The sequence below is a fragment of the Chanodichthys erythropterus genome, chromosome 17 (assembly GCF_024489055.1).
Source record: "Chanodichthys erythropterus isolate Z2021 chromosome 17, ASM2448905v1, whole genome shotgun sequence".
NCBI classification, from domain to species: Eukaryota; Metazoa; Chordata; class Actinopteri; order Cypriniformes; family Xenocyprididae; genus Chanodichthys; species Chanodichthys erythropterus.
This window is the reverse complement of record NC_090237.1, coordinates 3,004,272-3,018,975: the sequence shown is the minus strand read 5'-3', so window position 1 is coordinate 3,018,975 and position 14,704 is coordinate 3,004,272. Positions and strand designations below refer to the sequence as shown.

At 32.6% G+C, this 14,704-nt stretch overlaps 1 protein-coding gene across 4 annotated transcripts; it reads right to left on the bottom strand.

Annotated features, from left to right (window-relative positions):
• Nucleotides 1–959: 959 nt before the first annotated feature.
• LOC137004666 (butyrophilin subfamily 1 member A1) lies at nucleotides 960–14,496 on the bottom strand. 4 transcript variants are annotated; one of them, XM_067365216.1, is made up of 9 exons: nucleotides 14,435–14,496; nucleotides 13,273–13,301; nucleotides 11,089–11,237; nucleotides 10,235–10,278; nucleotides 8,159–8,485; nucleotides 5,122–5,406; nucleotides 4,322–4,441; nucleotides 4,189–4,219; nucleotides 960–1,963 (listed from the first exon to the last, which is right to left on the bottom strand). In XM_067365216.1, the coding sequence occupies exons 3-9, from the start codon at nucleotides 11,127–11,129 to the stop codon at nucleotides 1,933–1,935; spliced, it is 879 nt and encodes a 292-aa protein (XP_067221317.1). In that variant the 5' UTR covers nucleotides 11,130–11,237; nucleotides 13,273–13,301; nucleotides 14,435–14,496; the 3' UTR covers nucleotides 960–1,932. The 4 variants fall into 4 exon arrangements, with proteins under 4 accessions (XP_067221317.1, XP_067221318.1, XP_067221320.1 ...); XM_067365217.1 differs by having other exon boundaries at nucleotides 960–1,947; XM_067365219.1 differs by having other exon boundaries at nucleotides 960–1,929.
• Nucleotides 14,497–14,704: the final 208 nt, after the last annotated feature.

Genomic DNA, 14,704 nt, shown 5'->3' with positions numbered 1-14,704 from the left:
GCGACAAGAATACGTTTTGTGCGGCAAAAAACAAAATAACGGCACGCTCAAAATAACGGCCGATTACAAAACACTGCTTCGGAGCTTAACGAATCGAATCAGTGACTTGGAGCGCCAAAGTCACGTGATTTCAGCAGTTTAGCCGTTTGATAGGAGATCCGATTCACTGATTCAATTCGTAAAGCTCCGAAGCAATTGAAATCGGCCCATCACTATATTGTTGAAAAGTCGTTATTTTGTTTTTTTGGCGCACAAAAAGTATTCTCATCGCTTTTTTTTATTTTTGGGTGAACTAACCCTTTAACATTCATTAAGATATTTTAAGATATTTAAGATATTAAGATATTTTGATAAAATCCGATGGCTCAGTGAGGCCTGAATTCAATGACATTTCCTCTCTCAAGATCCATAAAGGTACTAAAAACATATTTAAATCAATTCATGTGAGTTCAATGTTTATGAATCGAATCAGCAGTTTAGATGTTTGATAGGAGATCCGAATTACTGATTCAATTCGTAAAGCTCCGAAGCAGTGTTTTGAAATTGACCCATTACTATATTGTTGAAAACTTATTTTGTTTTTTTGTGGATTAACTTCGGCAATAAACTTCTCCGCAATGGATATTTGTATGGATTCTTCAGTGTTTTATCGTTCAACAGCTGAAAAAAAATCGCTCCCGTTTCTCTATATCATTATCGTTGTGGTGTGGACTGCTATTCTTTTATATTTAGAACGATTTTTAGACCGTTATCGTTCATGTAGTGTTATCGTTGCACTTCCTCTCATTATGAGTGCGCCATCTTTGATAATCCTGAATTATGAATCTGCGACGCTAATAATGAAATCAGTCAGTGAACATCAACAAATATAAGTGATTTTTTTATTTCATCTTCTATTAAGAAATACACAGAATAATTTAATTATAAATTACAGAGTAAACAGTAAAAAAAAAGTATTTTTCAAGCAGTCAGAAAGCAAAGTGCATTAGACATTTCCATAAGAAATAGAATTTATTTTAATAGAAAATTAAATAGCCCATCACGTTACTCTCACCCTGAGAACAGTTTTACCATAAAAAAATATTCTTGAACGCTGCATAAATATCAGTAAGTGTCTGTGAGGCTGTGTAGAAAAGTATATAAGTCAGTTCTGTATTCATGAACAGACTGATGCACACATCACCGTAATGTGACAGTAAACATCAAATCTCCGGGGAACGGCCAGCATAATCGTGTAACAGTTGCAGTATTTGATTTCCTTGAGTTATGTTTCTTGAGCTCATCTCTGAGAACTGGCTTTAAAAAATAAAGCTTCAATGAATCAGCTTCTAAAAGCAAATTAAATGTCCCTTTAGAATGAACAGTGTAAAGACCATTTCAATAACATATTCTTAAATGAACATAAACAACAGTCATCACAACTGTCTTGGTTATTTTACCAACCATATAACTGGCCCAAATCATACTATTTACTTCAGTTCAGCCTTTGAAATGTCTGAACTTTAAAATTACCATTCCTTGGAGTGGCACAGTTTGAAATACTATGAGATGTAAATACAGGACATTATGGAGTATATAGAGCAATTTTTAGTCATTTAACTACTACTTTTCTTGAAGAGTTTGAATTTTTTTATAAGCACCGTTATGAATCACTCTTTTCGTGCTGTAACGTCTCTGTGATAAAAACAAACCCACTGCAGCTTCAGGATGTTGAGGAAACAATGTTCTTTTCCTAATGGATGACTGGGTAAATGCTTGTTCAAATGTTCCAGGACGTTTGTCACGACCTGCTGGAAAATTCAGCAGTAAAGCCACTTTAAAGACACAACGTTCAGCTGGACAATCTGCCCTTGGTCCATCTGGGAGTTGAACTACTTCCACAATGGCGGAAAATCTTGTCCCATCTCCTTTATGTTGAGTTGTCGTCACCTGTTAGACAACCTTAAGCTGTAAATGGCAGGCGCTAGTTAGAAATACAGGAATTCCATTGGTTAATCTTGGCGTCAATGGAACATGACATCACAAGTGTCTAAAACAGTTCACTAAAAAAATCAACTGAAAATTATTATTATTATTATTTTTTTTTTAATTACTTTGAATTTTAAATTTGAATGTCCTGATGGCTATTTTCCATGCAAAACCATATCAAGATTTTCAGTGAATTTCTTTAATGGTTTTAGTTAACTATAATTAACCCTAGTATGATTTCTGTGGTGCTTTTGCAAGCTTGTTTAGAACATGTTCATTGAAATTGCATTAAAACATTGACTAATACATTTGCTAGATTTTACGGAATAGGATTAGGGCCAAGCAATAATAAAGAAATAAAAACCATATCGAAATTACAGTCATTATAATGCGAGATTAAACTTGCAGTTTTTAGAGAAAAAAGTGGAAATACAATGTTGAGAATAAACATTAAACTTTGAGAATAAAGTAATTGTGTTTTGAGAAAAAAATAGTTAAATTTTGAGAAAAAAAAGTCGAAACAAAATGTCAAAATAAAATGTTGAGAATAAACATTACGTTGTGAGATAAAAATCTTGTTTCCAGAAAAAAAACCATATATTTCAAGAAAAAAATGTATAAATAAAATGTTGAGAATAAAAATTACATTTTGAGATTAGTCATGTTTCCAGAAAAAACTCATAAATTTCAAGAAAAAAAGTGTTAAATTTAAAGAAGAAATGTCGAAATAAAATGTTGAGAATAAACTCATAAAATTTTGAGAAAAAACGTGTTAAATTTCAAGAAGAAATGTCGAAATAAAATGTTGAGAATAAACTCATAAAATTTTGAGAAAAAACGTGTTAAATTTCAAGAAGAAATGTCGAAATAAAATGTTGAGAATAAACTCATAAAATTTTGACAAAAAAGGTGTTAAATTTCAAGAAAAAAATGTCGAAATCAAATGTTGAGAATAAACTCATTAAATTTTGACAATAAAGTCGTGTTTCCAGAAAAAAACTCATAATTTTCAAGAAAAAAAATGTCGAAATGAAATGTTGAGAATAAACTCATTCAATTTTTGACAATAAAGTCGTGTTTCCAGAAAAAAAACTCATAAATTTCAAGAAAAAAATGTTGAAATAAAATGTTGAGAATAAACTCATTCAATTTTTGACAATAAAGTCGTGTTTCCAGAAAAAAAACTCATAAATTTCAAGAAAAAAATGTTGAAATAAAATGTTGAGAATAAACTCATAAAATTTTGACAAAAAAGTCGTGTTTCGAGAAAAAATCTTGTTAAATTTCAAGAAAAAAATGTTGAAATAAAATGTTGAGAATAAACTCATAAAATTTTGACAAAAAAGTCGTGTTTCGAGAAAAAATCTTGTTAAATTTCAAGAAAAAAAATGTTGAAATAAAATGTTGAGAATAAACTCATTAAATTTTGACAATAAAAGTAACACTGAAGCAGAGTGAAAGTTATAATTAAGTGATTCAGTTATGATTGAGCATTAGTGATGAACACCTGCTGTTAACAAGCATAATCACTGAAAAGAAACACAATATCTACAAAGGACTTCCAGCCACAGCCTTAGATGAAATCAACTGAAGATAAAAGACATTAATTCTCTCAAGATCTGAATAAACAACTCTACAAACAGCATATTATCTCATCAACTTTAACTCCGCTTAGGTGTTATTTAAACTGTATCTAGAGGGGGACCATATGTTCTCTGAGCAGAGTTGATTTAACTCTGGAGATTTTGCTGTGTGGGCTTTCTTTCAATAACACAGAAATACTATCAGCTTTAAATCAGTTTTAAAATTTTAAAGAAAACGCTATTTATTATTAGGTTATAATTAGCTAAAGATAGTATTTGTTTTTTAAAAGAAAAACTAAAATTTAGCTTGACTAAGTGATCCAACTCTGTCATGTCCTCTATCAGTATGCAATGAACATGACACTGATCGAATGCGTGTTTATTCTCAAAACGACTTTATTCTCAAACTTTTATTATCAAAAGTTTATTCTCAATACTGTGTTTCCAATTTTTTGCTCTAAAAACTGTGAGTTTAATCTCACATTATAATGACTTTAATGTTGAGATGGTTTTATTTGTTTATTAAAGCTTGGCCCTAATCCTCTTCCGTAAGATTTTTGAACGAATGTGAAAGTAAATGTAAATTACTAATACTAGGTAATTGGGTGATATGAGAACATAATGAGAAGATACCTACTTTAATGGAAAGCCAGCCTCCTCATTTTGATCTGTGGAAGAGAGAAATGATAAACATGTTCAGATGGAGATTTGAAGAGTCACTAATGTAGTTTGTTGTTTTCTGATAATTGAGTGTGTGTGTTCTTGTGTACCTCTGGAAGATCTCCCACGGCAGAACTTCATCAACACGAGGACAAGAATTATCAGCAGGACAATCACAAGCACAACAACAATTGCTGTTATCACCTCGATTGAAAAAGGTTCTTTTTCACCTGAAAGAAGACAACAAAAAACATTTGTCCTTTTGACTTTTTCCCTTGTGAAGAATTATTTATGATGCACTTGTTACTGGGGTTTTCAAACTGGGGGCCACAAGATATTATTATTTCCCGTGGAAAAGTTCAGAGAAAAACTGTTAAAAAAAAAAAAGATTAAAATAAATAATAAAATAAAATAAATAAATAATAATAATCTAATAATTAAAATAAATAATAAAATAAAAAGCATAAATTAGATTAAATAAATAATAAAAATTTGTTTAAAATGAATCGGTAAAAAATAAAACTTGGATACAAATAAATAAATCAATAAATAAATACATACATCTAACAGTACAGTACTATAGTTAATAGGGAAAAACCTTGTTTTTTTATTAACCTTAAAATTTAAATATTTTCCAAATATTATTTTAAATATTAATTACAATAAATTGCCTATATAGCATCCATGCCATGTAAAAGATTAAAATGCCCTGGAAAAGTTGTAGTGTAACCTAATTAATATTCATGAGCTAGATTTTCAGTGAACAACGATTTCGACTTCAGTCACACAAAATTATTATATGACTTTTTTTTATGCTTTTTGGAGGCGTGGCAACAATGAACTGTCATTGTATGCAAAACTGAAGATTAAAAAATTCTGTGAGTTATTCTTTGACATCCAGCACACTTACATATGGAGACAGCGGGGGAAACAGCGCCTTCTACGGCACAGCTGACATTGGTTGGTTGGTCACAGTTGTACATGATGGTTTGGTTGATGGTCCATGTTTTGGAGTACAGATCTTCATAACTCTCATTGTGAATGACATTTATCAGACTCAGATTAAGCCCCTCCCACTTCACGGCACTCTGCGGGTAACCACCCACCGACGAGCAGCTCAGCTGACAGCTCTTCCCAGCAGCACCATCGCCATGTTTACTGCACTTTCTATCCATTGTGGGAACTCTGTAATTGGCTTTACAAAGGAGAGAACAGTGGAATAAGTGACATTTTAGAGATCCGGAGAGGTTCCCCCTTCAGTGTTTCATTTCCCTAAAACGCACGTCAGTAAAAGCCTCCCATGAACCCTTAGTCAGCAGCAGTGAGTTTCCAACACGAGTACGCACTCACAACCCACAGACAGAGATAAATACGCAAATAAACCAACAGACGTGCCTTCACGTAAACGTGCATGAATAAATAGACATTCAAATGAACTTTTTAATAGATTCTTCTCAAAATGTTGGAGCTTATCAGGGTTGTGCATCATTCAGAGAGGAATTGAGAAATGGCTCAAAATCAGAACTGTGTTTGTTCCAAAAGGGGGGTGCGTAAAGAAGGAAGAAAGTCAAACACAATTAAAAGTGTCGTTTTTAATAATTATAATTTATATTTTAGTATGATGAATTACCATATTCTCATATATAACATCTGGAGTATTTCCAGAGATAAACAATATTTACTAATTAGCCAGAATGCTCTATTTTTTTTTTATGTCGATTTTATTATGTTTTTATAAACACATACATTTATGGTACTGTGTGGTCAAAATTAAAGGGTTAGTTCACCCAAAAATGAAAAGCCTGTCATTAATTACTCACCCTCATGTCGTTCTACACCTGTAAGACCTTTGTTAATCTTCGGAACACAAATTAAGATATTTTTGATAAAATCTGATGGCTCAGTGAGGCCTCCATTGACAGCAAGATAATTAACATTTTCAGATGCCCAGAAAGCTACTAAAGACGTATTTAAAACAGATCATGTGACTACAGTGGTTCAACCTTGATGTTATGAAGCAACGAGAATATTTTTTGTGCACCAAAAAAACAAAATAACGTCTTTATTCAACAATATCTAGTGATGGGCGATTTCAAAACACTGCTTCATGAAGCTTTACGAATCTTTTGTTTCAAATCAGTGGTTCGGAGCGCCAAAGTCACATGATTTCAGTAAACGAGGCTTCGTTATGTAATAGTTCACGTGACTTTGGCAGTTTAATACGTTCTGAACCACTGTGTTTTGAGATCGCCCATCAGTAGATATTGTTAAATAAAGTTATTTTGGGGTTTTTTTGGTGCACAAAAAGTATTCTCGTCGCTTCATAACATCAAGGTTGAACCACTGTAGTCACATGAACATGTCTTTAGTATCTTTCTGGGCATCTGAAAGTGTTAATTATCTTGCTGTCAATGCAGGCCTCACTGAGCCATCGGATTTCATCAAAAATACCTTAATTTGAGTTCTGAACATGAACAAAAGGTCTTACGGGTGTAGAACGACATGAGGGTGAGTAATTAATGACATTATTTTCATTTTTAGGCGAACTAACCATTTAAAAAAAATAAAAATACAAAATTGACATTGATGGCTGATAAATAGGTTATATCCCATCAGTTGAAATAAAATATATTCCTAACGCTTTAGTTTAGGGTCCAATTCTCACTATTAATGAGTTGCTTATTAGCATGCATATAGCGGGTATGCACGTGACGTCACCGTCGACCGTTATGACTGCGGCCACGCCCACTGAGTGGCAAAAGACTGAACGGCAGCATTTGTTTTCAGCGTGAATGCCGCGGAAAACACACAAAACACATCCAAAACGGGAAAGAGCTTTGACACAAAATCTGAGGTATATATTTAAAGACTGCCAAAAGTTACAGAAAAAAGAAGCAAATGGACACTGCAGTTCACAGAAACAGCTGGACTCCAGGCAGAGAAACATGTTTTGCAGTTATCATTTTGTGTCAAATTGTTGGATATTGAGGTAAAATCATACCGTATATATTTTATTTTTATATATTATATTGACAAATCATCAATTAAATATTTACCATCTTATATTCTGCATAATTGGGTGTTTTTAAATAAACACTGACAAAAACTATACGAGTTTTAGGGCTGGACAATATGACGATATATAACATTGATATAAGATTACTCGGATTTAAACCTACCTATATTGAAGTTATATAAAATATTCACAGGCAGGTTTGGTTTATGTATTTCCCCGGCGTCGAAATCAGGCACAAATAAATGTCAGGAAACACGATTCCTGGCTGCATGTCAATATCCATGGATTAGGTTTCTTTGAGATGTCATAACGAACACTTTCGAGCCCAACCTTTAGCGTAATCGTTAGTTTTACTGGCGTTTTCGCAGTTTCCCCTATTAAATCCAGTCATGCAGCAGCTTCTTTTGGCACTCAGTCCAGCTGAGGGAGCGCGTTCCGGCGGGAAAGTGACGTCAATGCATACCCTCTATTACTAGTATATTGGCTGTTTATTAGTATAAAGCAGATATTAATGCCTTATTCTGCATGATATTCTAGATCCCTTAATCCAACACAATACCTAAACTTAACACCTTAATATCTATTAATAAGCAGTAATTAGGGGTTTATTGAGACAAAAGTTGTGTTTAATAGTTAATAGTGAGAATTGGACTCTAAAGTGTGGCAAATATAGTTTACATAACCAAGAATAAATAGGCATAATTTACCTAATTTGTCAAATTGTAATTATTTATGATTTGTCTTTTTGAAAATCCTGTTGTGTTACCTTGTTGAATTTATGAGAATTTCAATTATTTTTCTGTCATTCAGATTCAACTTCCTGTCTGTTGTGGTCAATCTGTTTCAAATTCACATTCATAAACTGAAATTGAGCAGATTCTTCAGTTCTGAATTTAACTCAACCCTGTGGTCTGTGTATCTTGTGCCTTACCTGTGACTTTAAGATGGATCTTGGGCATTTCTTTGTCCATTGTGTCGGAAAAAACAATACATTTGTACAATCCTTCGTCAGAAATTGAGACATTTGTCATTTCCATGCTGAGGTCCGTTCTGTTCACTTTGGTTCTTTTCTGGTACTCAGGAGCAACATCCAACTTTCTGGATGAATCAAAACCATTGATGAATATCTCTTGACTGTCTTTAATAACTTTCTGTATGTACAAGCGTATAACAGGACTCCCAAGCTTCTGAATGTGGCATCTGAATGTAGTGGTGTCACCCAAAACAGCCGTGATGTTCGTCGGTGGACTGCTGCCATCTACACAAACACACAACAGATCAGATTTGAGAAGCATTTCAGTCATGCATGTAACTCTGATTGATTATTATAGGGCAAATATACCTCAGTGTGTGTGTATATATATATATATATATATATATATATATATATATATATATATATATATATAGGATATTCTTGCACCATATTGATATAAAAAAAGTAGGGAGGCACAATATATCAGCCAGCATATCGGTATCGGCCGATATATGTTCATTTTTAATGTCATTGTTATTGACCTGACAAGAAAATTTGATATGATTGAAATCACTTCAAAAAGGAAAATACAGTTAAGTGCAACATGTGCAACGCAAGTCTATCATATAGACTACATGATATTATAATGAGAACATTATAATTGTCTGTTTGGGATGTGGATTTTAATAGTGAGACTTTTGTTTTTGTAATCAGGCTTTCAAAAATTGTATCAAGATTTGGATTTAGATTTATCGGCCAATATATTGGTTATTGGCTTTTAAATATAAAGAATTATCGGTTATTGGTATCGGCCAAAATTTTCACATCGGGTCAAAAAGAAAATACAAAGAGAAAGAAAATATATTCCATTCTTTGTTATCAACAGCATGAAGCGCTTTCCCAGAGACAGAACTGCAGCAGGTTTTTGTGAGTTTTATGAAAAGCTATTAATTAAATCATAAAGATTTAAAATTAATATAAATATTTTTAAAATAAAACACTTACTAAAAAGATGGAATATTTTATTTGTTTACCTGCATTTCATGTGACCATTAACCAACACCCGAGAACCCTGAACTTAATATTATTATTATTTATTATTAATATTTTACATTTTAATTATAATGATGGAATTTTATTATCTTAACTTAATAGCTTAAAATCTCAGGATCATCTTCAAGTAAATACAGTAGTCAACATTTGAAGTGGATCAAAACCTTCTTTTTTGATGAACTTTTTTGATCCACTTCAAATGTTGTCTACTGTAGGTTAGGTCAAAGAGGTTCAGCTGACAAAAAACTTGGGGAATCCCTGCAATGCATGTGAATATGAAATGATGTGAATTTCTGGATTTTAATGTATCCAGCGACAGTAATGCATGATTAAATGACTTACTGAGTGATGCAATGTTGAGAAAACACTTAAAAGTGAGATGATTTCTGTAAATCCAGTGATCAAACTCTGTGTGGGTCTCAGTTTTCAGTGGTCTATCTGTGAAATTCTACTAAACTGGAGGACTTTATGAGTGAATATAAGCAGTAGGCTATTTTAGAAAGGAAAATTATGCATAATTTACTGCTATTGAGTATAATCAGTTACTACCAAGCATACATATATATATATATATATATATACATCTAGTGCTAATATAACAGAAGGGTCTGGTATGTCCCCATTATATAAACGTGGGTGTGCAGATGTGTGTGTTTCATTTAGGGTGATTCTGTATGACTTATTTCAGTGGTTCAGAAGTCCTTTTCTTACTGTCCCAAGTTTTGCTTCCTTGTTCTTTGAATGTTTTGGTGTGGAGGTGCATTCCCCACCTCCTCCAGCTTCTAGTAATTAATCCCAACATCCAAACTTATCCATCGCCCCGTAACGTTTCTCTTTCATTCTCTACATTTAGCAAACTATAGCAATTAATAGACTTTTCTAATCACTATACTGACTCAGCCATTGAACACTGACAGGTAAAAAAGTAAAATGCACATGCATTCCTGTGAAAATGCTTAAATCAGAGATCGTTCTTACCAGTTGAAGCTGTTACCAGCACCAAGGTCATGACCAAGGTCAAGCTGTCAAAAACACAAGCAAGAACAACAATTAGAGAAGACACAATCATGTGCATTAGCATAATCCTCTAAAAAAAATCCCATGACTCACTTGCTTTAACAAAAATAACTGCAAAACTCAGGCCTTTATCACAAGACAACAGACTTGTAGTTGATTGCTTGAATGTTTTTTTCATTTCAAAAACTACAACATTTCACTTCCTCATCAGTCAGCCTACATTATAATATATTACTAGTACTAATTAAGAGGATGTTAATTGAACGCATCATGCAGATTACGTTTGTGTCTGATTTGTTGCATATGCAACATTATTGACGTATAAATCAACGTCAACACGGCTAAATGTTGAACTGAAACAAGAGCTGTTTTCCTGGTATTAGTTTAGTGGATATATTTAATCATTCACGGCCCTTAAAAGTAACTGTGTGCATTTTAAAAAAGCAAAGATCAGGAATGAAATCCGGCACAAGAAAACAGCAGAGTGCAGTGAAAGCAGGAAAGATGCCTGAAGCAAAATGATTTCCTGGTGCTCTTGGACAGATCTAAATATACCAATGCAAACACACGAATAACACTTCCCTCTTAGTTAAAAGAACTAAGTGAGCCATAAACGACTAAAACACACACAGAATACACACACATACAAAGAGCTGTATTAGTGAAGACATCTCACAGACTTCCATTGTTTTGCTATTATCTCCTAAACTCATGAACCAACCCTCACAGAAGTCATTAGATTTAAAGACTGGACCATCTATGAGTTCTTAGAAGACACTAGTTCTCACAAGTATAGCCACACACACACACTGTACCTGTATCTGAGGGCGTACGAGAAGAGCAGCATTAAACCCATGCTGATGGATGTGCGTGAACGTCAGGAACACTTACAGAGAGCAGACTGGCTTCTTCATGTCCTCCTCATGGGTCTCAACTTGAGACTGTCGAAACAGGAACTACACGCCTACACAGAGAAAGGGACGGAGAGGTGATATCATCTCATTTCATATCGATACTGTCAGAGGGAATTCCCACAGGGCACGCCCTCCAGAAACACATCAAACAATGCCAAAGGACCTGATGAACTGAGATTAACAGAAAGGAATGAAGAAAGGAAACTGATTGTGCTGCTGTGCTTCAGGCAGAGGGAATTAAACTAAAGTAAACATGTCGCTTTACTTCAGAATGCATTTCACTAAAACTAAACCGATTGTGCTACTGCAGATGATATTAATCTAAACTCAAATGAATAATGTTGCTTTATTCAACAAAACTGACTGTTGAGAGAATTAAACTAGACTGATTTTTTTTGTTGTTGTTTTTTTTTGTTTGTTTATTGGGCATTTAACAAAACTAAACTACCACAGAACTAAACTAAACTGTGCATTAAACTAAACTATACTTATCTAAACTAAACTAAACTACATTTTACTAAACTAAATTAAACTAAACATGTTGCTTTACCACAGACGGCATTGAATTAAACTAAATTTATCTAAACTAAACAACATTTAACTAAACTAAACTTAAACTAAACTACATTTAACTAAACTAAACTTAAACTAAACTACATTTTACTAAACTAAACTTAAACTAAACAACATTTAACTAAACTAAACTTAAACTAAACTACATTTAACTAAACTAAACTTAAACTAAACTACATTTTACTACACTAAACTTAAACTAAACTACATTTTACTAAACTAAACTTAAACTAAACTACATTTAACTAAACTAAACTTAAACTAAACTACATTTAACTAAACTAAACTTAAACTAAACTACATTTTACTAAACTAAACTTAAACTAAACTACATTTTACTACACTAAACTTAAACTAAACTACATTTTACTAAACTAAACTTAAACTAAACTACATTTAACTAAACTAAACTTAAACTAAACTACATTTTACTAAACTAAAACTAAACTACATTTAACTAAACTAAACTTAAACTAAACTACATTTAACTAAACTAAACTACATTTTACTAAACTACATTAAACTAAACATGTTGCTTTACCACAGACGGCATTGAATTAAACTAAACTTATCTAAACTAAACTACATTTAACTAAACTAAACTTAAACTAAACTGCATTTTACTAAACTAAACATGTTGCTTTACCACAGACGGCATTGAATTAAAATGAACTTAACTAAACTAAACTACATTTTACTAAACTACATGAAACTAAACATGTTGCTTTACTGTAGACGGCATTGAATTAAACTAAACTATTTGTGTCATTTTCTTGCAGAGGGTTTAACTAAAGTTAAATTAATTGTGTTGCTTTACTACAGAGAGCATTAAACTTAACTTATCTAAACTAAAATGAACTACATTTGACTAAACTAAACTGGTTGTGCCATTTTATTCCAGAGGTTATTTAATTAAAGTAAACAATATTAATCAAGCTAAAATAACTAAATAAACTAAACTAACTAATTGTGTTACTTTACCGCAGATGGAATTAAACTAAACTTAACTAAATTTATCTAATCTAAACTAGTTGTGTCATTTTATTGCACGGGGTATTCAATCAAAATAAGTAAACTAATTGTGTTACTTTACCACAGATAGCATTAAACTAAACTAAACTAAACTTGCGCCATTTTACAGCAGAGAGAATTGAACGAAACTAAGCTAAACTGCTCGTTTCGAGTTCATGTTTGTCACATTACAATGAAATTAAAATGGTCCTCATTCAACTGAAACTGTTAAAAGGAAATAAAAGCTTCTGTGGGCTGATCACAAACACAACAAACAAAAAAGAAGAAAAATCAAGATTAACACCAGCATAACTACTCATTATCTAGCATATTTGTGTGAATGATCAAACCCAAAAGGTCACGCTTCACACAGTTTAACAATGTGTCAAAATCTGATCCAGCCGTACATGTGCCACCAGTCAAAGTCTGTGAAAGTGTGTTAGTAGGGAAAGTGATGAGACATGTCAGTAAAAACAGGATAAAATGAGAAAAAGCACTTACTGAAGTTTGGTTGTTTGTCCTCCAGTGCGCTATAGATTAAATGAAACACAATAATAAAACAGTTCCTTTTTACAGAGAGCGAGAGAGAGAGAGGAGAGAGAGAGAGAAAGCGAGAGAGGAAGTGCTGTTTATTAAGTGTGAAACCTCAGATCAAGTTTCAGAGAACAGACACACTATCCCGTCTAAATATAAGGTTTCACGATTAAAGCCAAAGTAAAGTGTCTGAGAATGTCGAATGAAGTGAACGAAACTGCATAGGCTTAAATAAACTTAACTAAACTATTTAATTACTCAATTAAATAATTAAACACAAATTTTCACTAAAGCAAACAAGCAATTGATGTGCAATTTCTTGTGTTTAACATTTGATTGTGTCTGAAACTGAACTGGCTGTATATTTTGGTAACACTTTACAATACCCCAGGTGAAAAAAAAAGTACATTTCTACAATGTACTTAGAGTGCTTTATTTTGGCGCACTAATTTTCTACTTAAAATTCTTCTTTAGTACTTCTTAAGATCATCTTAAGAACATCTAAGTGTACTCAACTGTGCTATTTTGAGACAGCATGAAATATGAACTAAAATGTGCTAAATTTAGTGCACAAAAATAGAGCACTTTCAGTACATTATAGAAATGTACTTTTTTTCATCTGGGAAGGTCCCATTGGGACTAATTTGGCCCATTTTTAGTATATAAAAAGTGTACATTTAAGTGTAAACAATGAGTACACAACTAGTTCACAACTACATTTGAATCTGTACCACAAGTGAACTTATAAGTATATTAGCAGCTTACTATTTTAATACTTGTAGCACTATTTTAGTATATTTAAGTACACAATGAAATATACTCTCAGTAAACTAGTGGTTTTACCCTGCAAGTATACTTAAGTATATCTTGATGAGTACAAGTATAGGCCAAGTAAACATACACTTTTCTGTCAGTATAAGTCTAGTATACTTAAGTGCAATTTTAAATATATTTCTGTGAAGTACATAAAAAGTAGACTAGTTTAAAAGAAGTATACTTGAATAAACCTCTTTTTCGTAAGGGAAGTGTTACATATATTTTTGTCGTGTCAACTCAATGAAACATAATACACATATGAAACATTAGATAAAATCAGATTAAATCCAGCACTGTCTGTTTACCACTATACCTGGTTTTGCTCTTTGCAGGAACCAAATGTGGAGATCGAGTTGTAGGGGACGTACCAGGTCCCTAGAAGGAAAACAGCTGACATGTTATTTTATATTAAAATTAATTTTACTGAAAAACAATAACAACAAACTCACTGGGAAATTCCCACATAAACAAATGTTTGTGTGAGAATTCAGGTGAGATGAATTACAGATGTGACGTCACATGATATGCCTGAGTGATAATTATATTCACACCGAACTGATGGCAATGGCTCTGCGATCACCCA